The following is a 23,524-nucleotide window of genomic DNA, read 5'->3' on the forward strand; positions in this document are numbered from 1 at the left end:
GTAGATCTGTTCTATATTTTTTGTTCCTTCTCCCCTAACAGTTTGCTCATGAAAGTTTATAGATGTAACCTAATCTATGAGGGCCCAAGGATTAACTGATTCAACAAATAGGTCCTTAACAGATGTTTATTGGATAGTTAGTGTGCAACATACCACACCAGGGGCCAATCATACAAAGACAACTTACAAAAAGTTTTCTGAACTATGACATTAAATGCCTACCATATAAACAACACTGGGGATATTTAGAAAAGTCTTTGAATGCCTTCAACAATAACAACAATAACAAAACAAAGCAAAATGACCTGACAGGGTATTGAACATGAATAGAAAAAATTACTCAGCAATTTTAACATAGGTTCATTCATCTACGAATTCCTTAAGAGCTGTATTATTCTCTTCACATTCACTGAAATGAAATAATGCATCCCATAACACAGACCTTTAAAAATCAGAACTATGCTTAATATAAAAGGTAATGAGATACTGTACATGATGCTACAATTTTTTAATATATTATTTGTCACTCCTTACCCAATCATAGTTTTTTCTTTGGTTTTCCTCAATCAATCCTAACCCAAGTATTGTACGTATCTATCCACTAATCTTTGAGGGAAAGGTTCATGAAGACATATGCTCAGTATCTACCACAATATCTGGCACAGAGTTAAGTACTTGGTAGGAATTTTTTGAATAAGTAAATTGGAAACATGCATTTAGGGAAACAGAGCAAAGACAACATTTTTATTTCACAAGCACTTTTGAATACTTGGAATAGATAAAGCACTGTTTTGGATGTTCCAGAGAATTAGTACAAATACAGGACACTGTTCTTATCCATGGCCAGATGCATAGCACTGTTTGCTTCTATAAGCTTTTAAAATAAAATACAAACATCTGTAAATTCAAATGAGAAATAACTGTCAAATTATTTGTTACTACTGAACTCTGAATATGCACCAAATACAAGAAAAACCAGTAAGTACATGAAATATCTTTATAAGATTTTTAGGCTCCTGGAGAAAAAAGAATGAATTTCATATTCTTTCTGGAATTAACTTTTAATTACAGAAATAAAAAAGAATTCACAATGCACAATGCTATTTTTCATATCACATATTCAGCGATGTATGAGTTGTGAAAATCTATCCAAGCCTTTTCCAAAAGGAATAGAAATGAAACAAGTGGCACATGAAAGAACTAATTTAATTTATATGCTTTTTAAAAGAAAAATTGAGACTTTTTACTGCTCTACAAGTTATAGAAGTAGGGAAATATTTTAAATGAAGCAAATAATGTTTATATATTTAACTGTTGATAATCAAATCAAGATGTCATTTGAATACCCCATCCAAAGTAAAATGTGAAAATTATTAAAACATCCTCCTTTAAACACAGACTAACGCAGAGGTGGGACACAGAGACATACGGAGAAAGAGACATATTTCACTGGATCTTGACTTCCACTTTAGTTTTGCTCCATAAAGTAGCCTAATATTTGCATCTGAATGATCTGGTTGCCTTGGCATACTTCTGAAGATATTTGAAGTTACACGCTGTTTTCCTGACCACACTGAATTGATCTCAGAACCAACAGTCATATGCCTGCTTTACTTTATGGTTCTAGTTAGATTAAGATTGGTTAACAAAAAACTTCTAATGTTGAAGTTCATCTTCTGAATCTTGATCAGAATTTTTTTGAGGCTGTCTCTTAATATTGATCACTAAGTCAATGGTTAATATTTTTGTTAAACACTGAAGAACTGAAGTTAGTAAATAGTATTTACCAATTACTGATTCCAAACCTGCCCAACTGCTTACCATGGGTTGATTAGTTTGCAGTGTGTGGAGAGCTCTCAAATATATTTGTGGAAAGCTGTGATTTCCTTTCTTAGGTTTATAAAGGATTTTGGGGATCCCTAAAAGTGCATTGGCTATTAACTTACTAACGATGATTTCATCTAATTGTTGACATTTTTTGGCATAGTTGAGAAGGTAATAATGTAGTAAGATCTCAAAACTCCCACCCACAGGCAAAACACAACCTGCTGGTATAGATGATGAACAGAAACTCTGTGATTTATACGTATCTACTGATTTATATTTCACTGGTAACATGCTCCTCTTTTCAGCAATATCTATGACCTGGAAATTTTCATAAGAAATTTCTATTCTAGTGTTTTCTGTGATAGAATTACTAGCGGAATTACTCTCAATTAATAGTTCATAGTCATCAATTACCCTGTTATTTTCAAGAGGCAAACACCTCCATGTTTCATCTGTTTGGACTGCATCTGTTGGTATCATTTTTGGTGGTGAACATGGAATATATGTTTCTAATTCAACATTTGAAACTACCAAATTTGAATGTACTTTTAAATATTGAGTTTCTTCCAATTCATCATTGTTCTTTATATCTGTGTCTTGATAAGGCCTTTGTATAGAGTGAGTATAACTTTTGGGTAACTGATTATTTTTTCCACTGTTTTTATAAATTGGAGGACTTAATGTGTCATTTTGGTTATTGGCTTTTTTAATATAATTTAGATCAAAGTCTTTAAATAACTGCTGAAGCATTTTAAATGCTCCGTATAAAGCATTTTCATGTTGTTCAACAAGACCCTGCACTGGTCCACAAAGAATTATACAGTGTGGTATAAATGTACATGTGCTAATTAGACCAAGATGAACATATGTTTTGGATCTAAGGATAAAAGGTTTACAAAATTTTACTGAAGCAGTGTCAGAAATTTCACACTGTAAAGAGGCCTGTGAAAGTACAAATGGGGAAAGACCAATGATCCTTTGGATAAGAGAAATTTCTTCTGATGATAAACAGTCCACCACTGATATGCCACTTAGTCTTGCATAATAAATAACTAAATCTGGTTGTTTCACACTAGATAGGAGCAATTTTACATTCTGACTAAGTAAATGTTTCATTATTGATTTTGTCCTTTCCATAATCCAAATCTGAGATGTCTGAAACTGTGTTTCTGAATTCAGAACAAACTCTGATCTATAAGTTGAAAAAACAGGCTGAATGATTTCCCTTACTATTGCTACTCGTATGTCACCATCTGCTGGACAGTAAACAGAAAAATCTCTGTGAAGCACAAGACCATCTATGATCCTAGAATCTGACACAGGAAGGCCAGTGACACTGACATTCAACTCTACAAAACAGTTATCCACTAACTCAAACACTTCCATCCCACTTTCAGAAGTCATACACTTGAAAAAGTAGTCACACATCAATTGTGAAATAAGTTTGCGATTATTTCTTCCCACTCTTCCGCAAAAGTATGCTTCTAAGAGTAACTCTAAGGAGCTCCTACACAATGTTCTCTCTTTAGCAGATGAAGAGAAGATGGATAAAAAGTGTCTACTTAAGTACTCATCTATAATATAGTCTAATATTTGTGTCTGAAACGTTACTAGAGCTTGGGAAATACATTTCCACTGACAACAATTTTTCCAACGTCTTTCAAAGGTTTGAATATTTTCCAAAGTCAAAGAATCCTTTTCTTTTTCTGTGATTGCAAGAAGTCCTCTGAGTAAATGGCAAAGAAAGATAATAAATGTTTTAGCACCATCTCCTGTTTTTCTGAGATGACTGGAAACACACGCCACTATTATCCTGCACCAAGAGACAGAGACAGACAGAAATAAAACAAGTCAAATTTTCAGAAGTCTGGGCTTCTACATGGAATCACTTAACTGTCCAGCTACAGATACAAGGAAAGAATGTTGTCCTTTTGATATACAGTCTTAGTTTTTCTTTCCTTTCCAATTTACTTTGTTCTATTCTAAGATTCTAGGGAGGAGAGGAATAAGTGTTCTTGGGAGTCCCTAAGAGTTTGGAATCCACGAGTATCCCTTGGGCAACACTCTAATCCCCTGTATATGCCGGTCTCACTAGAGGTCGTTTTCCCACTTACAGAGCCTCAGGAAGGGACAAGAGATTCAGGGAGCCTGTCAGGGTGTGTACTGGGTGGCGGTGGGGGAAGGGGGAGCAGAGTTTAGGATTCAGGTACCTCGCTATGGGATGGTCTAAGTGTAGCGCCTCCAGGACGCGGCCTCCATCCCGGCTGAGCAGCACCTCGCCGGTGGGCTTCGTACATAAAACTTGCCGCCCTTCGGGCCCCACGCAACGGCTCACAATAGCCTCCAGCACCTCGGCTACCTGCAGGGCCATCTTCACAGACCCCGCGACAGCCATACACCTCAGGGTCTGAACCGCTTCTGCTAGACTGCAGTCAGAACAACAGCTCTAAGCAAGAGGAGCGGGCTCAGCCGGAAACGGAAAAGGCGGAAACCGGAAGCCAGGGGCTAAACCCGGAAGGTGCGCGAGTGTCGCTTCTTGATGTGATATCCCGCTGATCTTCCTCTTGGTCTCGCTTGGTGGAAAAGCTTTCTAATGTATTTTGCGAGTTAGGCTGGGGAGGCCAGGCAACCAAGAAAACAGAAAAAAGGATAGAGGTTCACCAGGATCTGACCCCGGGTCGCAACCCTAAATCCTTCCCTGGCTGTCTAGGTGAATTCATTCCCTCTAGGGCCTTCAACTGTCTCTGAATCCTCTCGTCTCCCCGAACCTTCTTCCCGCACCATCGGGGTTTGTGTGAAGGAAGGAACGGGCCCGTGTGTAGAACTCGGCTGGTTTCCAGCCCTCGTCAGAAGCTACTTGTTTGGTGCCAAGCACTTTAGCGGTGGGTTCACGCATATTCTGTCCACACCTGCAGTTGTTTTGATGAAAGCAGCGTAAGATGAGAGCAAATTGGGGAGGCCTGGCCAGGGCCAAGAATTTCAGGCTTTCTATCTCACGGAGGGGGTTTGCCACGTCCTCTGGGCTCAGGTTATCACATGGAAAACCCAGCCACTGCAATTTAGCGACTTTTTCTTCAGCCAAAATGATAGATGCGAAGTCTAAAATCTTATTACATGGATCAGTAGTACGCTTTAACACCTGCTGGCCTACATTGTGATACAACCCAAACGCAGGACAGTACAGTACACACTCACACGGGGTGGGGGCTGATTTAAGGAGAGTATAGGCTTTGGATTCAGACATGGGTTTGCTCTGACGTTTAGTCATTCGTGACATTCAGCAAGTAATCTTGTTCCCTGCTTTTCTCATCTTAAAAAAAATGGAGATGACATTTAAAAGAAAAATTTCATGAAGTTTCGAGGAGATGGAGAATATTTACAAAGTACTTTGCAGACTTCCTAGCATAGAGTAAGTACAACAGTGAAATATTTACAGAATATCCACCAAGTTCCTGTGGCAGATCACCATTCTCCTGACCAATTATCTCCACTATAAAGGGCTAGTTTTTAAGACACAGAAAATCCAATTAGCATAATGGCAGAATACATAACACCTATTAGAGTAAAAAAAAAAAGGTCAATATTAGAAGGAAAATAATGGAAATGTTTCCCTGAGGTTGAAAACCGAGAGGCTGTTTTCTTTACTCTTTATTCCTATGCAGAGGATAGGAGAAAACTGTTGACTCTTCCCTCCTTAAACACCCCCACCCCATTAAGAAGCTAAAATCAATGACACCAAGTAGTAATTGGACCTTGAGGGGAAAGTAAGAATGAGAAGGGAGTAGAGGAAAACCAGAGAGGAATAACTTACTGGAATTCATCTAATGTTGCCCCACAATGGATACACAATGGTGATGTGTGTTTCTTCGGTATAGATTCTTTGGTATAGACATTTTAAATTGATTTAGGACACTGAGGCAGTTATGACAGCACAACTAAAGACACTCAGGAAAAGACTTTCAGAGCTGCTTGAGAAACTGGCAAAAATAAGTGCTTGAAGCAAAGGGGAATATTTGGAGAGGGATTAATGATAATGTGTCTTTTACTGTAATAAAATTTTAAAAATTTAAATATTCACTGGATTGTTTGACCATACCTCATGAACCATATATTAGGGATCCTATTAAATCCCAAAGTTTCCCATACTTTGCAATTTTTCCAACAAAAGAAGGAAAAACAATGACGATAAATTTGTTTACCATGTTAATTAGTCACTTGATCACAGTTTGCTGTTTTTAAAAATTTTATTTAGAATGCCTACTGGTAGAAGTTAGCATAATTTTACAGATCATTAGAAAAATTCAATTTTCTTCTCTCTGCAAACACTTATAACAGGAAAGGAATAACAGCTTAGAAATGTAATACATTACAAAACAGAAGCCTATGATTACCTGTACATTTACTATGCACCTTAAGGAAAAGAATTTGATGGTGTGCTATATACTTCTTATACTATAGATAACATAATTTTAGTATATCATACAAAACTGACCAGTGGTAGTGCTTGAATTTAAAATTGGCCATCAAATAGGATATTTAAACTTAAATGTATATTTAGCATGCTAAAAAGTGAAAAAATTTCAACTGAAGTTCTGTGGCTCATCAGTTCAAATGTTTCATGGCATTTTTCTTTAAATGAAAACTTTCTATACTGTAATACTAAAATAATATTGCATGATAAATGCAGAAAGACAAATTTTTCTAAATGTTTTAGAAAGTATATTCACATTCATTTTGTCATGGGTTTCTTGTGGCTCTTCAAAGTATGTCAATCTTATTCATAAGACACCGGTCCTGTACAATTTTAACAGTCCACTCTCAGTTAAAAACTGTAACAAAAATAGTATGTTAAGAGTAAGAAAATGTAAATTAAATACACTGAACTCACACAATAGGTACAACAAAATGAAACCAAATTACATAATAGTAGGAGGTTATATATTTTAAAGAACCCTTTTCTTTACACTTACTCAAATAAGATAGAAGTTGAAATGTAAACTTACTCATTTCTGTGGGGTTCCCCATTGGTTCAGATCACAAAATTTTATATAAATGTTAATATTTTATTTCTGTACATTTAACGTAACTCAAAATAATCTGCAGTCTCATGTATGGCTCATCAACAATGCCATCATCACTGTATGTCAAAAAAACTATTCATTGTTCATTAGAAATGCTAAACAATGGACAAAATGGAATTTTATACATTTGTTTTCTTAAATGTTGAAGATATTCTTCAAAAAGTTGAAACTGCCTTTCACAAAGTTTTGTGTATATGGCACAAGTTGACACCCAGAACAGTGTGAATTCCATCAAAAAGGCACTGTTTACAATACTCAGAATAATCTGACATGTCTACTTCAATGTCTTAGATAGTAAGACTATATTTGAAATAGATAAATAGACAAACCCTTATAAAAGTACAGCATTACTGTTTAAATATACTTCACCTGTATAAAAGGAAATAAAGTGACAAAGAGAAATGACCCTTTTATGGCAAGTAAGCCTATAAACACCTTGAATCATATTATAGTTCTGCAACACAAAAATGACAAAAAATATTTTCTTAAAGGCACAAAAGCATGAATATTAAATGAAGGTTGTATTTTACAAGGCCGGCTTTTCAATGGAATGCAGTTGTCAACTGAACTGTGACAAAGATTACACTGTACCTTTATAAGTGATACAAAAAAGTACTGATATGAAATACAAGTAAAATGTGTACTGTTGTAACTTAATATTTCACATATCCTAGTGTCTTTTCCTAGCCAGCAATATCTCACTAAATGGTGACTAACCGAAGATATAGTACATTTAACAATAAAACAAAAATGCATGTGTCAATAATTATTACTCATCTAAATTTTAATGTGAGTATTTTTTGGATAAGGTCATAAATTCTAGAAACCATCATGAGGCTCTGAGATAGTTGGGAACTGTAAATCACATTATCAATCCATGTGTGAAGAAAGATTAATCTCAGGTAGGGAACATTCAAAGTCAAAAACTTATGGCTAAATACAAAGTTACGTGTCTTAGATCCACATACAAAAACTAACACAAGCATTGATCTAAAATAAAGCCACCAATTCCTGAGTTTTATGTTCAGTTCATAGGAACTTATATAACTAAAAGCATACAAGGATTATTAGATTAGATATATGCTTTCAGTGTAGAAGAAACAGTCATAGATAACCCTGCTCTTTATTTTTTGACTTGTGGCTAAAAACCCATAACATGTGCCCTACAAAGAAATCTAAAAAAATAAAGGAAATATTACCTTTCCAGCCTTAGAAGATATCCGTACAAATGAACACTATTCAGACTAAATGAAAACAGCATACAAGTGGTTAAGACTAAAACTCTAAGGCAGCTCACCTAGAAAAACTAAGTTTTCAGGGTTTAGAGGTGAAATGACTTTTGTGATCAGCCAATCAAGTTATATATAACATAAATTAATACTAATTTAAACCATAAAAAATCAAAGTATACAATATTTACAAAATATGCCAGTGAATAGGCAGTTGAGTATAATATTGGTAATAGAATATGAATACAAAAAATATACTGAAAAATATGAAATATAACTCAAAAACCCCACCTTTTCTAAGATAGTCATGAAAATACTGGATATAGTAATATTTATGCTGTTATCAATTTAAAATTATTTTCATTTGTACACATGGAATATAGCATTGTTTCGCTAACATTGCATGGTAAACAGCTCTTATTACAATCCTAAAAGGTACTAAAGATAGTCACATTAGGAAAAAAGATCAGGTTTTGTCATTTTCAATTTTCACAATTTAGCAATTATCCCTTGATTTTATATTTATCATGGAATAAAGAATTGACTAAAATTTTACTACCCATAGTCTCTTCTGTAAGATGGCAGATGTAGCTAGAGCAATTATTCTCTCTGATCTTCATTTTCATTTTAAAAATCATTTCAAAATCCTACCTCCAAGATGCAAAGATACACTTTACAACAACATATCCCCAAACAACATTTGCAAAATTTGTCTTTAGAAACTATAAGTATTTATATGAAAACACAAAGTCAAAATATTAAACTGAAGAAATATGAAAAAAAGTAGGAAAAAATTTTGCATGGGCCTGAACAAAATAAATCTTAAAGAATTGTGGTTTTGCCACAGAATGAAGTTCTAAGAACGGAAGGGGGTAATAAACAAACTGCAAAACTTGATACTCTTAGATGCTCAACTTATTGCACAGTTTAAGGGAAGCAATTTTAATGTCCACATAAAGGCCATCATCCAGTGTCTTTTATTGCCATCTTCCTTTTGGCTTTAGAAGTAAAATATTGATTATTACATTTTCTATTCTACTTATCTGTTGAACACACTAGGGTCTAAATGGTATATAAATGTTTTTTATTAAGAAAAAACACAAAGCATCAGTATTTCATATTCCTATAAACATCTCTAGAATTTGGCCTATGCTGATTTAATGTGAGAAAAAATGACAGCAATCAATTTTGACCATACTTTTCAGCAAGTGCTTAAGGTGGTATTATAATTAATAGGTCCAAGTACTGCATACCAGTTTTATACATTGATATACACATAAGTACATATATACCTGTTTCTACAAATATTAAATTATGGGGGTTAAAAAGTCTTATGTAAACTTTAAAAAATTTTTCCACCTGTTTCTTTCAGTATATTAATTTTGACCATTTGTACTTTTTTTTTTTTTTTGCTGTTTCTAAGAAGACAATTGAGCTGGGTAGTTTGGAAATGATTTTAATAGTACAGTGAATCAAATTATTTATAATATGTCTATTATTCCATCATTCCCCACTCTATAATTCCTTTATAAAATTTTGTGCCTGTTCTATAAAGAAAGTAGATTACTATACATATATTTATAAGATAGCATTTTTGTTATGAACAATGTTAACATTATATCTTAGAATATACTATAGAATACAAAGACTAATCAGGTAAGAGTACGTTAGAGATGCTGTGTATACATGTGGATTTATTATACTCACATGTAGACACATTCTCACAAAAGCTAGAAATGTCCTGGCACTTAACATATAGCTCACTTTAATAACCAAATTGGATAGCTCTTGTTTCAGGTTAAGGATAAAATATAGAAAGGTAGACACCACTACATTTACCTCTTAATTTTTCATTTTAGAAATGTTGTGATATTTTAATAAGACCAAACAGACTTGTTGAACAAGAACATTTCCAAATGTGATCTTTCTAGTTCACTGATTCAACTGTGGAGAACTCCTACTTAAACATGAAGTTTATTGTGATCTGAAGTAAAATCAGGAGGAAAATGATGAAGTAGTCTTTTTGCTGCAGAAAATAATCCGTTGCAGGTGTGCTTGAAACTAAATGATTTCGAAGAGCCATAATATTCCTATAAAAATAAGCAATAATAAATTTTATGATGATTTTCCAGAAATGTTAGTACAAAACTCAGTTTGATACAGTCACAAAGCATTTAATTACATTATCTAAAGTAAATCGTTCAATCAATTACTACACAACCAAAGACCTGATTATGCCATTGGCAGCCTTTATTAGGCTTTGTCTAAATCTGAATTCCAAATTATAGCACACATAAAGATATGCATCAAACACAGTTGTCAAAAAAAATTATTTTTTTTCCGTTACCCGGGATCGAACTCAGGACCTTGCACTTGCAAGGCAGTCATGGTGCCACTGAGCTAAATCCCTGGCCCAGTTGTCAAAATTTGATGATACAGAAACATAACAGCTTCTTTGTTACAACAGTGGTTTTAAAACAAAAATTTTGCTTCTTAGTTGGCTCACTAAAGTTCTTTTATTTTTTACTTTGGGGAGATGGGGTGAGAGTAAAAGAAAATAGCCAGGAAAAAAACAAGCCCATCCCAAAGAAATTTGCTATTCAGTGAGACCTTATCTCAAAATAAAAAATAAAAATGGGCTAGGAATATAGTTCAGGGTGAAGGCCCTAGGTTCTATCCCCAGTAATGCAAGGGAGAGGGGGAGGTAAAACAAGTAAGCTAATTAATTTATGAATGTAATTAAATTAGGAAACTTAAACACTATAAAAGGCTGATGACATTAGGACATGCTCCATGCTCTAAAAGGGCTGGCAGTACAACAGGGTAGACAGACACAACTCTGGAGTGTAGTGAGTACTCAAAGGAAGTATGTACAGGGAGGTGAAAGTGGAACTGAGGGACTAAGTTATTATACAAGGCAGGGTGAGTGATTAGAATTGTTACCCAAAACCATGTCATATGAATTTACTTCTGAAGGACATAGAGATTTTCTTGATGGGTAAGGTGGTAAGAAATGGCAGTCTTAAAAAGTGGATTCGGCGGGGGCAAAGATCAAAGATGAGAGAGCACAGTATATTCTGAGAGATGCACAAAATTTCATGGAATGATAGCATGGGATAGGTACAGAGGGATAGCAGGAGATGAGTCCATAGATGAAAATGTAAACCATAAAATCTTTAAAAACAGAAAATTAAAAAAAAATCCAGAACATACATCTAGTACCGAGTGCTGAATATATAAAAGTAGATGCGCTAATTTAAACATTTTAAAAATTCATACAGCATGGGTGACAACCAATCTGAACCCACGCTAGTCTTAGCCATAGAATAGGATTAGGACTCCTCTTCGAGGATCCTCAGTACTAACAACATTTAGTTGCTGTGCTAGGGTGTGGTGTGTAAGGGAGTGTGGGGACTCTAAGAGGAGCACACAAAGGTCTCAGGGCAGTATTTCAGTATTTTAACTGCTGGTACATTTCAGTTGAATATTAGGCCATCTACAAAGGAGAATGTAGAAGCAAGTCTTTGTCAACTTTCTCAGAAACAATCCCACCTTCACACTCAATCCAGCTACATCCCGAGCATGCTCCCATTTCTCTCAGTATTGTAGTGCTTGAGGAATTTCATAATTTTCAGACAATAAACGATAGAGGTTAAGGTTCTATTTTAGACTAGCAATGTTATAAAAATATAAAATTGGGTCAGACATGGTAGCATATGTCTGTAATTTCAGGACTCTGGGAGGTGGAGGCAGGAGAATCACAAATTCAAGCCCAACCTGGATAATTTAGGAACTTAGCAAAAAAAGTAAAGTTTGTGTAGGATTTCCTTTAGATCAAAGTGACTAGTCACTGTCAGTATATATTACCTTTTAATTTCTTCCTGTGTTTGTTTTATAGATTCAATGGAACTTTGAATGTCTCCCAGTTCTATACCTTTCTTTCTTCGTGTACTTGGTTTTACAGATTGAGCTAAAAGACATTTAGAACATAAGTTACAATCAGAAACACAATCTATAATTAGTAATTCTTGTGTAATAAAAATTTTCCTAGGCATTAGTTTTTGTGGCCTAGAGATTAATAAAATTAACATTCAGGATGTTCAAAGTCTCAAACATATCATTTAAAAACTAGAACATGATAAACATATTTAGTCACTATAAATTATTTAAGTTTTGGATGGCATCAGTTTTATTTTTTAATTCATTAGAAAAGGCAAAAACAATTTATTAAATTATGTATTAATGTTGGGAAAATATTATTCTTTTCTGTCCCTTGCACAGATCTGTAGTAGTCAACTTTTTAAGTCCCCTTTAAATGTTTTGTTAATGTTATCGTCACTCCCCTAGTGACCCAAACTTTAAATTTCTTCAGACAGTTTTTATTTTGGTACTGAGGATTGAACTTAGGACCTTGCACTTGCCAGGCAGGCTCAGTGTCTTCAGCCAGTTTTGATACCACCTCTGTATATTTCTATTGCCAACCAGCAAGTTGCATAGGTTTCTCAAACCCCCGTACATACTCATTCCTTCCTTTCCATTTTTGTTCATATTTTACTTAACCTCCAAGTCTCAGTTTTCTCATTTAAAAAACAGGAATACCAAAATGTCCCATAGTTGTTGTGAAGTGTGTTTAATGTAGTCTTCCAACATGTTACTCAACAAATGCCGGCTGACACAGTATAATCAGTGGTGTGGATAAGATGGTCATTTAAGGAACCAAACATCTAAGGAACAAATACATAACGTAAATGGATGCTCTGTTTTATGGGGTGTATGGCCTTGGGCAGGTTGGCCTATCAGTTTCCTGGGTTGTAAAACGTGAATAGTAATGCTATAGTTAATACTCCCGTTTAGCACACTGGTTCCTGCTTATAAACCTTTATTTGTTTTATTCCTTTACTCTTCCACTATTTGCCCTAATCCCATGGCCCAAGTTTAGACTGCTGTAATCATTAAAAATCCTAATAATTCATAAGGTTCTTCTAAGAAGCTGTCCTCAAATTGAAATGAGCTCCTCCTCCCTTGAACTACCACATATCATCTAATTTTCTGGTCCTTCTTGTTTACTCACCTCCAGGGTTATCTCTGTAGGTAAAAACAGGCTCCTCAGCTTAATGTACACTCATTAGAAGCTATTTTCCCATAATATCTAAAATGTCTTAATAAATGTTTTAATTCTTTCTTCTGTATATCTCAATGTAGAAGACAGTTAACATATTATCTCACTTGGACAAGAATATCACACTATTTAATCTTATACTTCATACTTTTTTTTTTTTTTTGGTACCAGGGATCAAACTCAGGACCTTGCCCTTTTGAGGCAGTGGCACCATTGAGCTACTTCATACTTTTATATAGCTCTGTTTTCACGTGTCTGTGGCTTCCAAACACTACTAATTTACTCTAAGAATAAGAAACTTTTTCGAAGCATAAAATTGAGCTAAAAAAAATGCTTCCTGAATTCTACCTATCTAACCAACAAGTTTTCAGAGGCTAACAAGTCTATGGTGTGTTTCTTACCTGCATATCTCTCTCCCCTTTTTTCTTTTCCCATGCCTTTACCTGTGGCCTGTTTTCACAACTCATCAATGACCAAGAATTGCCTCTAAATCCTATCCCTGCCTCTGCCAAAATTCTTACATTATCATCTTGAGTTAATCTGAAAAGCCATTTTCATATAGTGGACAGTCTGCAATAAATATTTTCACCTTCACTTCCAGATGAGTCCTGGATATCAGGTTCTGGGGAGGAATAGCCTTTTGCTACTTTCTTCTGTTGCCTGGTTGGCTTATGTTTCATTTTTGGGACACTAACCTGAAAAAAATATCATGCTATTATGTGAGTTTGTTCTATAATTTTTAATTAAAGACCACTGGTATACAAACATTGAAACTATTCATGGGCATAATACTCAGAAATAAAGGAATATTTTGTTTTTTTGAGACAGGTTCTCACTATGTAGTTCAATTTAGCCCTGAATTCACTATGTAGTCCAGGCTGGCCTTGAACTTAGGGTGATCCTACTGCTTCAGCCTCCTGAGTGCTGGGATTACAGGCAGCAGCACCATGCCTGCCTAGAGATATTTTTAAGCTTACAGAAACAAATATAAATATATATCTAGTCAACTGTTATAACTGCTCCACATGTATTTCCACTAGAATCCTAAGTAAGTATTTAAAAATCATGAGCTAGACATAATGGCACATGCCTGTAATCCCAGCACTCGGGAGGCTGAGGCAGGAGGATTGCCCTGAGTTCAAGGCCAACCTAGGCTACATAGTGAGTTCAAGGCCTGCCTGGATTATAGTGAGATCCTGTCTCAAAACAACAAACAAACAAACAAACAAACCATACTTACCTTGTTCTCAATGTTAAAACATTCTCATTGAATGATGTTGCATTTTTAACAAACTTTTGATTATTTTAAATAATATCTAGGTAAGAAGGCATATTATAATAAATAGAAATGATACTGATATTTTGCAGAGCATATGTAAACTTACTGAAAGCAAACCTCTCATGGTTTTCCACAGTTTGGGTAAATTTTGTTTTCATAGTTTTTGCTTGTTTTTTGATATTTCTTTGGAGTGACAAGAGTTTGAAGTTCTCTACTCTGTCATTTTGCTTACCCAAAATGTTAAAATTTTGAAAGTATACTTTAAATATTGATTGCCACAGATATTAAAGAACTATCAAATTTATATGTTTATGAGACCTAGTTACTTTATTATTACATACCATTGGAGTGCGATGTTTTACTTTGGTCTGGATAACTCCATCTTTTTCAAACTGTATCATATCATTAAGTGGGTCCCATGGTCGAGTACTAAATAAATTAAAAAACAAACAAACAACACTTATTTAATGACAAAAGAACTTAAAGTTTCTAGGGCTGGGGATTTAGCTCAGTGGTTTCGCGGCCTGCTGCAAGCGCAAGGACCCGAGTTCGAGCCCTGGTACCAAAAAGAACAAAACAAAAACAAAACACTTAAAGTTTCTATGCTATGAAAAGATCTTCATTAAGAAACACAGTTCTAATATTAAGATTTGCACATATTTAATCTCCTGATCTTTAACTTATTTCATAAGCTATCACAGAGTCAAGTCAAATGGAGTATCAGGTTTAAAATTTCACACTAATGTATATGGTAACTAACATTCTAGAAATGAAGGCAACAAAGGATGCTAATATATTATTTGAAATAAGCTCTTTTTAGCTACTTACTCTGAAAACTTATAATGCCATTCTCCTGTGAGTGGATCTAGTTCAAATAACTTGCAAGTCCACTCTTCATTTTTTGTTTTCCGATCTCTGGCAGCTTGTCTTTGAGCTTCTTCTAAAACATACTTCTCTTGAGTAGCTTCAGTTTGGTCTTTGGCATTTATAGCTCGAGTTACTCGTTGCCAGAGTCTAATACATGTGCAAAAATAGTATTAAAAAAAAAGCAATAGAAAACCAAATCTATATACAGCTGGTTTGAATCATGTTGAGAGAAAATAATGCTCATGTGGATTTCTGGCTTTGACTAAGCTTATGCTCATATGCTTAGGAATGAGTCAAGATATTAAAATCCAGTGCTTTCAGTAGAGAAACACCTGCTCTTGAGTTAAGACTAACTTCTTTTGGCAAGAGAAATTTATCACATGTGCTCTTAAACATATGGTGGTGAATGCTGCTGACTGAAGATGAGGAAATGTAGTGAAAGTAGGCTCCAAGGAGTATTTTTAACAAGCTTCCCAGATAATTCTTGTACATAATGTTTAATCTCCCCTGGCCTCATAAAGATCTACTAGTACAAAGCAGTGCCTCTCAGCCTTGAATGCTTGAATTATCAAATACTTTTAAAACTGGAATCTCTAGGAGCAGGACCAAGTATTAATATTATTTTAATGCTTCCTAGATTATTTTAAAGTGCTGCCAGTGTTGGAAACTACTCATTTTTAACAAGAATGACTTTGAGGAAAATAATTTTCCCTATTACAATTTAATTTTTTCATCAGTTAAAGGATAACAACTATATTCTATCCATCTGAGAAGGCAATGTATTGAAAGTGAAACCGGAATCAGTAAGACCTGGGATGAATTCTAGATCTGCCACTTCTCAGTTGGTGAACTTAAAGTTTCCTATCCTGCTAAGTCTCATTTCCTCATCTTTAAAATATGTTGAATTATATCCAGATCTCAAAAACTGTTATATGTTTTGGAAAAACACTTTTCATGGACAGCATCATGTGTTTATGGCTGAATTTTTTTTTTTTTTTTTTTTTTTTTTTTGCAATACTGGTGATCAAACCCAGGGCCTTTGCATTAAGCTCTATTCCCAGCACACTTTTTTTTTTAAAATTTTGAGACAGTGCTGGGCAAAGTGGTGCATGCCTACAATCTCAGCTCTTATGAGGCTGAGGTGGGTGGATTGCCATAAGTTTGGGGTCAGCCTGGGTAACACATTGAGTTTAAGGCCAGCCTGAACTACATAGTGAAACCCTGTCTTAAAAAAAGTACATTGATAAAGAGTCTTGCTAAGTTGCCTAGGCTCAAACTAGTGACCCTCCTGCCTCAGCCTCCCACAATGCAGGGATCACAGGTGTGCACCACCATGCCTGGCTCTAAGATGAAATTTTTAGAACTATATATTTTCCATTTTTGGTAACCTCAATTTTGAGTGCAGAAGGGAAAGTAAACATAGGCTTGAGTGTCCATGAAAGAGAATGATACACAGGTAGGAAGATCTAGCGAGGACTAATGTACATGAAGTGCCCACCAGTTTCTTCTACACCGAAGATCTCTTCTCCTAATACAAAGAGATATAAAATGGATAAAATATTTTTGATTCAAAAGTATAAGTGATCTAGCAAGAATTTCATGACTTATGGAACAAAAATTATGGCATTTATTGCCCAACTAGTGTAAGTCCTTTGGAAGCCAGCACATCCAGTGGCATTATTCTTGTGCTTCAGAGAATGGTACAAAAGCAGATTCTGTAGCACTTCCTTCACCATACTATATGCCTATATTAGGCTAAAAAGTAATTGTTAGGGAGAAACTAAGAATCACTAATAGGTTCCATCATTTTATGCAAACAAAAAGAAATATTTAAAGTATTGGAGAAGAAAGGAAAAAATATGATTAGTTCTGAGTTGCAGAGAAATAAGATTTGTATTGTATTTATTTGATATTCACACATACCAAACAGAATACTGTCACATCCCATAAATTATAAACTTGATAAACTTTTGCTTTCTTTTTGTGGTTCAGGGGATTGAACTTGGGCCTCACACATATTACACAATGCTGTACCACTGAACTACATTCTCAGCCCCCGTTCCTTTTAAAAAATTTTGTAACAGGGTCCCTGAGTTGCCCAGACTGGCCTTGAACTTGAACTTGCAACTCCTGCCTCAGGCAGCTGAGTAGGTGGGTTACAGGCATGTACCATCATGCCTGGGGTACAAATGATAAACTATTTGCTGAATTAAAATGTAACAGCAGACAGAGAATAGCGATCACAATATTAAATGATTAAAAAACTGATCTTCATGAAGGTAGCTGAAAAATGGTATACTTACTTCTCTGATTCAAAATCATCTTGCTCTTCAAATTTTACAGTGTGCCTTATTAACCTCCATTGCTTAATGTCAGGTGTTGGGTTCCAGAAAACCTCTGAGTTATCAGTCTTTTTGTCATTAATAAAAACTTCACTATCCTATATTTAAGGAAATTAAGCATGAATGTAGAGAATTATTTTTATTTAGAAGGGGATTATATAGTATAATAATTTTTTCCTGTTACTGAATCTTAAACACATCTTTTTTTTTTTTTTTTTTGGTACCGGGGATTGAACTCGGGTCATTGCACTTGCGCAGCAGGCGGCGAAACCACTGAGTTAAATCCCCGGTCCCTTAAACACATCTTAAACATACAGTAGCTAGCACTTTTCTAAAAGTCTCAAATGTATTTTTATAAAAATATTAAGCTTGAATATGTATATGTGCTGCCGAAGTGAGCACTAAGCTTAAATATGTAATACTAGTCAATTTTGAAAAAATTGGTTGAATACTAGAAAGTTCATAAGATTTTTACAAGTTTTACTTAAGCAAATTTCAAGCATTACATGCAAAACCTTGACTACCATCTTCAAACTATTAAGGAAGAACACAGTATCTGCTGCAGCAGATACTACTGACCATGCATGGACTCTATATAAAATACAAAAGAGTCTTTTGTATTAAAAATTGGAATACAAACTTAGAAATTTTATTTTGTAAAAAAAAGACTTCTTTACTTTTTTCCCCCCAAAATCACATTCAGACAGAAGTCTGTTTAAAAGTTTTGTGGAACATATACAGTCCCACTGAGTCCCTAAATCTAGTTTCATTTTTTTCATGGTTTGCTTATTACAATGCAGATAATAGCATATGCTCAGTGTTCCCAGTGAAAGTACATCTAAGCAGTACCATGATCATTGGTTTTAAGTTCCTTTCAAGAAAATTACACATATGAATGTAGGTCAGCAGAGAAGTAAATCCAAGGCATTGCTCTCATAACACACTAGTGTATCCTTTTCACATTCCTCTGAAATATACTTCTGTGTGGAGCTATGTCTCTTTCTTCCAGGTCAGAGGCAATAAAATGCTGTACATAGAAGCTCAGCCCTATAGTCAGAGTTCCTGAGCTGGAATTCTTGCTCCACCACTTTAAGCAAATTATTATTATTATTTTTTTGGTACCGGGGATTGAACTTGGGACCTTGCACTTGTGAGGCAGGCGCCGGAACCACTGAGCTAAATCCCCGGCCCATAAGCAAATTATTTAAATGCTCTGTGCCTTAGTTTCCTCCTCTAAAAAAAGGGTACAACGACAAGCAGTAATAAAATGAGTATTTATGTACCTACCTCATAGGGTTATATTAAATATTAATGTTACATTCTTTTTTTTTTTGGGTACCGGAGATCGAACTCGGGTCCTTACACTTGCACAGTAGGCAGCGAAACCACTGAGCTAAATCCCCGGCCCAATGTTACATTCTTTATGCTTCATATAATGACATATAAGTGTTAGTCATTTATACAAATTTAAGGTGTTTTTTTGTTTTTTGAGACAGGTCTCCCTATGTAGTTCAGGCTGGCCTCAAACTTGGGGTGGTCCTCCTGCCTTGGCCTCTCAAGTGCTGGAATTACAGGCATGCGCCACATGCCCTGCTCTTAAAAGTTTTGGAAGTCACAATTGGAACCTGCCTGGGAGCGCACTGTGAGGAGCAGCTGTGCTGAGCCTAGGGGGCTCAGCCGGCGACAACTCAAGGACCCCATCTCTCCTCCAGATGCTCCCATGGTGCAGTTCGTGTTTGAGTGACCTGCATTCCCTGCTTCAGCTGGATGCGCCGATGCCCAATGCACCCCTCGCGCACTGGCAGCACAAAGCCAAGGAAGCTTCTGGGCCGGGCCCCTCCCCTATGCGAGCAGCCAACAGATCCCACAGCGCAGGCAGGACCCCAGGCTGAACTCCTGGCAAATCTAATTCCAAGATTCAGACCACCCCTAGCAAACCTGGAGGTGACCTATATATCCCCCATTGCAGTGCTTCCCAGATGGAGGTGGCCAGGTTCCTCCTGAGCAAGGAGAACCAACCTAAAAACAGCCAGACACTCACCAAGAAGGAGCATCAGAAAGCCTGGGCTTTGAACCTGAATGGTTTTGATGTGGAGGAAGCCAAGATCCTTCGGCTCAGTGGAAAACCACAGAATGCCCCAGAAGGCTACCAGAACAGACTGAAAGTGCTCTATAGCCAGAAGGCCACCACGCCTGGCTCCAGCTGAAAGACCTGCCATTATATTCCTTCCCTACCAGACCAGATCCTGGATGCCCCTGAAATCCTAAATGACTATTACTTGAACCTTGTGGATTGGAGCTCTGGGAATGTACTAGCTGTGGCAGTGGACAACAGTGTGTACTTGTGGAGTGCGAGCTCTGGTGACATCCTGCAGCTGTTGCAAATGGAGCAGCCTGGGGACTATGTATCCTCTGTGGCCTGGATCAAAGAGGGCAACTACCTGGTTGTGGGCACCAGCAATGCTGAGGTGCAGTTACGGGATGTTCAACAGCAGAAACGGCTCCAAAACATGACCAGTCACTCTGCAAGAGTGAGCTCTCTAAGTTGGAACAGCTATATCCTGTCCAGTGGCTCACGCTCAGGCCATATCCACCACCACGATATTCGGGTAGCAGAACACCATGTGGCCACACTGAGTGGCCACAGCCAGGAAGTGTGTGGGCTGCACTGGGCCCCAGATGGATGACATTTGGCCAGAGGTGGCAATGATAACTTGGTCAATGTGTGGCCTAGTTCTCCTAGAGAGGGTGGCTGGGTTCCTTGCAAACATTCACCCAGCATCAAGGGGCTGTCAAGGCTGTAGCATGGTGTCCCTGGCAGTCTAATATCCTGGCAACAGCAGGGGGCACCAGTGACTGACACATTCACATCTGGAATGTCTGCTCTGGGGCCTGCTTGAGTGTAGTGGATGCCCATTGCCAGGTGTGCTCCATCCTCTGGTCTCCACACTACAAGGAGCTCATCTCAGGCCATGGCTTTGCCCAGAACCAGTGGTTATCTGGAAGTACCCAACCATGGCCAAGGTGGCTGAGCTCAAAGGTCACACAGCTCAGGTCTTGAGTCTGACCATGAGTCCAGATGGGGCCACTGTGAGTCCAGATGGGGCCACTGTGGCATCAGCAGCAGCTGATGAGACCCTACAGCTATGGTGCTGCTTTGAATTGGACCCTGCATGGAGACGGGAGCAGAAGAAGGCCAGTGCAGCTAAAAGCAGCCTTATCCACCAGGGCATTCGTTGAAGACAAACTCATCACCTCAGTTATTTTTTATTTTTCTAATAAAGTCATGTCTCCCTTTCTTAAAAAAAAAAAAGTTTTGGAAAGATAAAATATATAAAAGTAAATATTGTTGATAACAGAGCAATACCAAAATATCTGCTATTAAGTTGAAGCTTAGGTTAAATATTGGTGCTTTTAGCAATGGAATAAGATTCTTCGTGTAAAGTAATATATAAAAATACTTACCCAATGGCCTTCCAAAGTAGCTAGGACTTCTTTTCCCAATTTAAGTTTCCCTGATATTTGATTAACACAATCACTACTCCCTAGAAATGGCTGAAATGGAGAAAAAGTTGAATATTTTAATGTTGACACATATTTATATATAATGTAGAAAAAGTTACTCTTAAAGAAATAAGTAGTGAAATCCTCAAATTTTAGTTAGAAATTAGGTAAAAATGTGTAATCCACATACATTAAGAAAGTTTACAATGACACAATTGACTCATGTCCGTGTTCTCTTGGGTGCCATTCTCTCCTAACTGTCCACCTGTGTTCTACCAACGTGGCAATACAGTAGGACATAATGACTCAGTAAACAGAAGGAACTGAATGATATTTTGAAAGAAATAATGCCTTCTTTAAAAACAACAACGTAAAATACATAACCAATAAGTCCTTCCAAAAAAATAAAAGGAATATACTTTGAGTTACTATATAGCCTTACTAATTTTGATACTCCAATACTTAAAGATATTATAAATTGCTTAAGAACGTCTTTCACCATGGTTTTTGAACATCAGTATCACCATTCAAGCAAAATTTTGCTATGGTAAAAAAAAATCAGAAAAAGGGCATTACATCAAATAACACATAAGAGCTGTTGATTTTTTTTTTTTTGGTTAAATTCTTTTATTGGTACATTTTAGGTGTATAACACAATTACATTTCTCACTGCGAATTGTACCTTTACATAATGCATCTTGGTTCTTATTTGAGCTGTTTTTTTTCATTAGAGCAGAGTTGCTCATCAGCTAGATATCAACATGGGTGCAATTTAGCAACAAGTATTAAAGTTCATAGGAATATTTTTATCTGAACATAACATACTGTCATATAACAACTACTGGCACTATGAAAAAGTCTCGAATTTCCCTTTTACTCTGCAGCAGTTTTTTAAAGATGGCCTCAATAATGTCTACCCTTCTCCCCTCTAGGCCACATGTTCTTCCCTAAGTGAGACTATGCCCCTCTCCCATTGAGAAGTGGGGTCAACATCCTTCCCGCTGAATTAGGTGGGCTTATAATTCTTCTAGAGAAAGGACAGAAGTGGTAGAAGTAATGTAATTTAGCTTCCGAAGCTGGGACATGGAAGTCTCCCACCTTGCTCACCTGCACTTGCGGATGGAAACCTTAAACTGCCAAGTATGAAGTCTGAATACCTCAAAGCTCCCACGATGTAAGGAAGCCAAGTAACATAGAAAGGCCATGTACATAGGTACTTGGATAACTGTGCAGGTCCTTCAGTCCCCGACCAGACATCAGACATACAAATGACAGCCCCAACTATCAAGTCATCCATGTCCTGAAAGTATTCCTGGGGCCCCAGCTTTAAGGTACAGAGATAAGCCATCTCCAATTTGCCCTGTCCAAATTTCTGCACTATGGATCCCATGAGGATCAGAACATGGCTGTGAGTTTAGATTAATCTGTCATGCAGTAACAGTAGGCAATACAATTCTGTCTTAGTAAACGTGACTAGAATGCAAGATGATATGTACCTTCTAGTACTTCATAAAGCAATGATTTAATTTACAGAGCAATTTCTATCCAATCACTTTTTTTTTTTTTTGTACTGGGGATTGAACTTGGGTCCTTGCGCTTGCACAGCAGGTAGCGAAACCACTGAGCTAAATCCCCTGCCCAATCCAATCACTTTTAAAGTCTCATTTCCTATATAATACTAATAGTCTTATTAATTAAAGACAAAAAGGATAGCTTTGTGTTACTTTGGGTCTTCTAAGGCTGCTATTCAGATTATCTCAAGATATTTACCCAGCCTTGTCCTCATCCCTCAGATAAACTTCTTTTTGCCTTGACATGAATTATGTTCTTATATTTAGTTCATAATGCCATAGGAACTAAACTGTATTCTTTATTACTATTTATAGCACATCCCTTTTTAAACTTCGTAATATCTCTTATCATCTGTACTAACCTTTAGTTTAAATTCAAGTATTGCACTGTATCCAGTTTTTTGACATGTAATATTGACTGTTCCACCAAGCTCCAGTGTCATTGTGCCATAAAGAATTCCTAAAGAAAAAAAATTCACAAAAGTTTGAAGACAAAGACAGGTTCTGTATGATAAATAGCATTCTGCTATCTAACCTCCTTTAAAAGAAACTTGTAATTCAAGGGCATTCCATCCCACTTAATAAAAATCTATAATACAGACATAAAGTTTTTTCCTATAGGATGTAAATAAATAACAGCTGATTCAGGATATGTGCAGACTCCATATCTGTAACTTTGCCTACTCTGTAAAATATATAGATGAT

The 23,524-nt window shown here is 36.3% G+C and overlaps 2 protein-coding genes and 1 pseudogene across 12 annotated transcripts in view; 1 reads left to right on the forward strand and 2 right to left on the reverse strand.

The window, feature by feature from the left end:
* Nucleotides 1–110: 110 nt before the first annotated feature.
* Nucleotides 111–4,316, reverse strand: Bbs10 (Bardet-Biedl syndrome 10). Its single transcript, XM_004845012.3, has 2 exons — nucleotides 4,038–4,316; nucleotides 111–3,640 (listed from the first exon to the last, which is right to left on the reverse strand). Exons 1-2 carry the CDS (start codon nucleotides 4,220–4,222, stop codon nucleotides 1,657–1,659), a joined length of 2,169 nt encoding a protein of 722 aa, XP_004845069.1. The 5' UTR covers nucleotides 4,223–4,316; the 3' UTR covers nucleotides 111–1,656.
* A 1,736-nt stretch (nucleotides 4,317–6,052) lies between these two features.
* The window catches only part of Osbpl8 (oxysterol binding protein like 8), a 186,343-nt gene continuing 168,871 nt past the window's right edge, over nucleotides 6,053–23,524 (reverse strand). For all 11 annotated transcript variants that reach the window (XM_087192462.1, XM_087192465.1, XM_004845006.4 and 8 more), the window contains 8 exons: nucleotides 23,182–23,279; nucleotides 21,210–21,299; nucleotides 17,706–17,842; nucleotides 15,364–15,549; nucleotides 14,877–14,964; nucleotides 13,846–13,951; nucleotides 12,005–12,107; nucleotides 6,053–10,227 (listed from right to left, as the gene is read on the reverse strand). In XM_087192462.1, coding sequence (XP_087048588.1) covers nucleotides 10,095–10,227; nucleotides 12,005–12,107; nucleotides 13,846–13,951; nucleotides 14,877–14,964; nucleotides 15,364–15,549; nucleotides 17,706–17,842; nucleotides 21,210–21,299; nucleotides 23,182–23,279 — 941 coding nt within the window. In that variant the 3' untranslated portion in view covers nucleotides 6,053–10,094. The remainder of the gene's footprint in view (nucleotides 10,228–12,004; nucleotides 12,108–13,845; nucleotides 13,952–14,876; nucleotides 14,965–15,363; nucleotides 15,550–17,705; nucleotides 17,843–21,209; nucleotides 21,300–23,181; nucleotides 23,280–23,524) is intronic.
* On the forward strand, nucleotides 19,465–21,050 carry LOC101706223 (cell division cycle protein 20 homolog pseudogene; annotated as a pseudogene).

This window comes from Heterocephalus glaber, unplaced genomic scaffold (genome assembly GCF_053883595.1).
Source record: "Heterocephalus glaber isolate CG9 unplaced genomic scaffold, H.glaber_assembly_v1.0 deba00001571, whole genome shotgun sequence".
NCBI lineage: Eukaryota > Metazoa > Chordata > Mammalia > Rodentia > Bathyergidae > Heterocephalus > Heterocephalus glaber.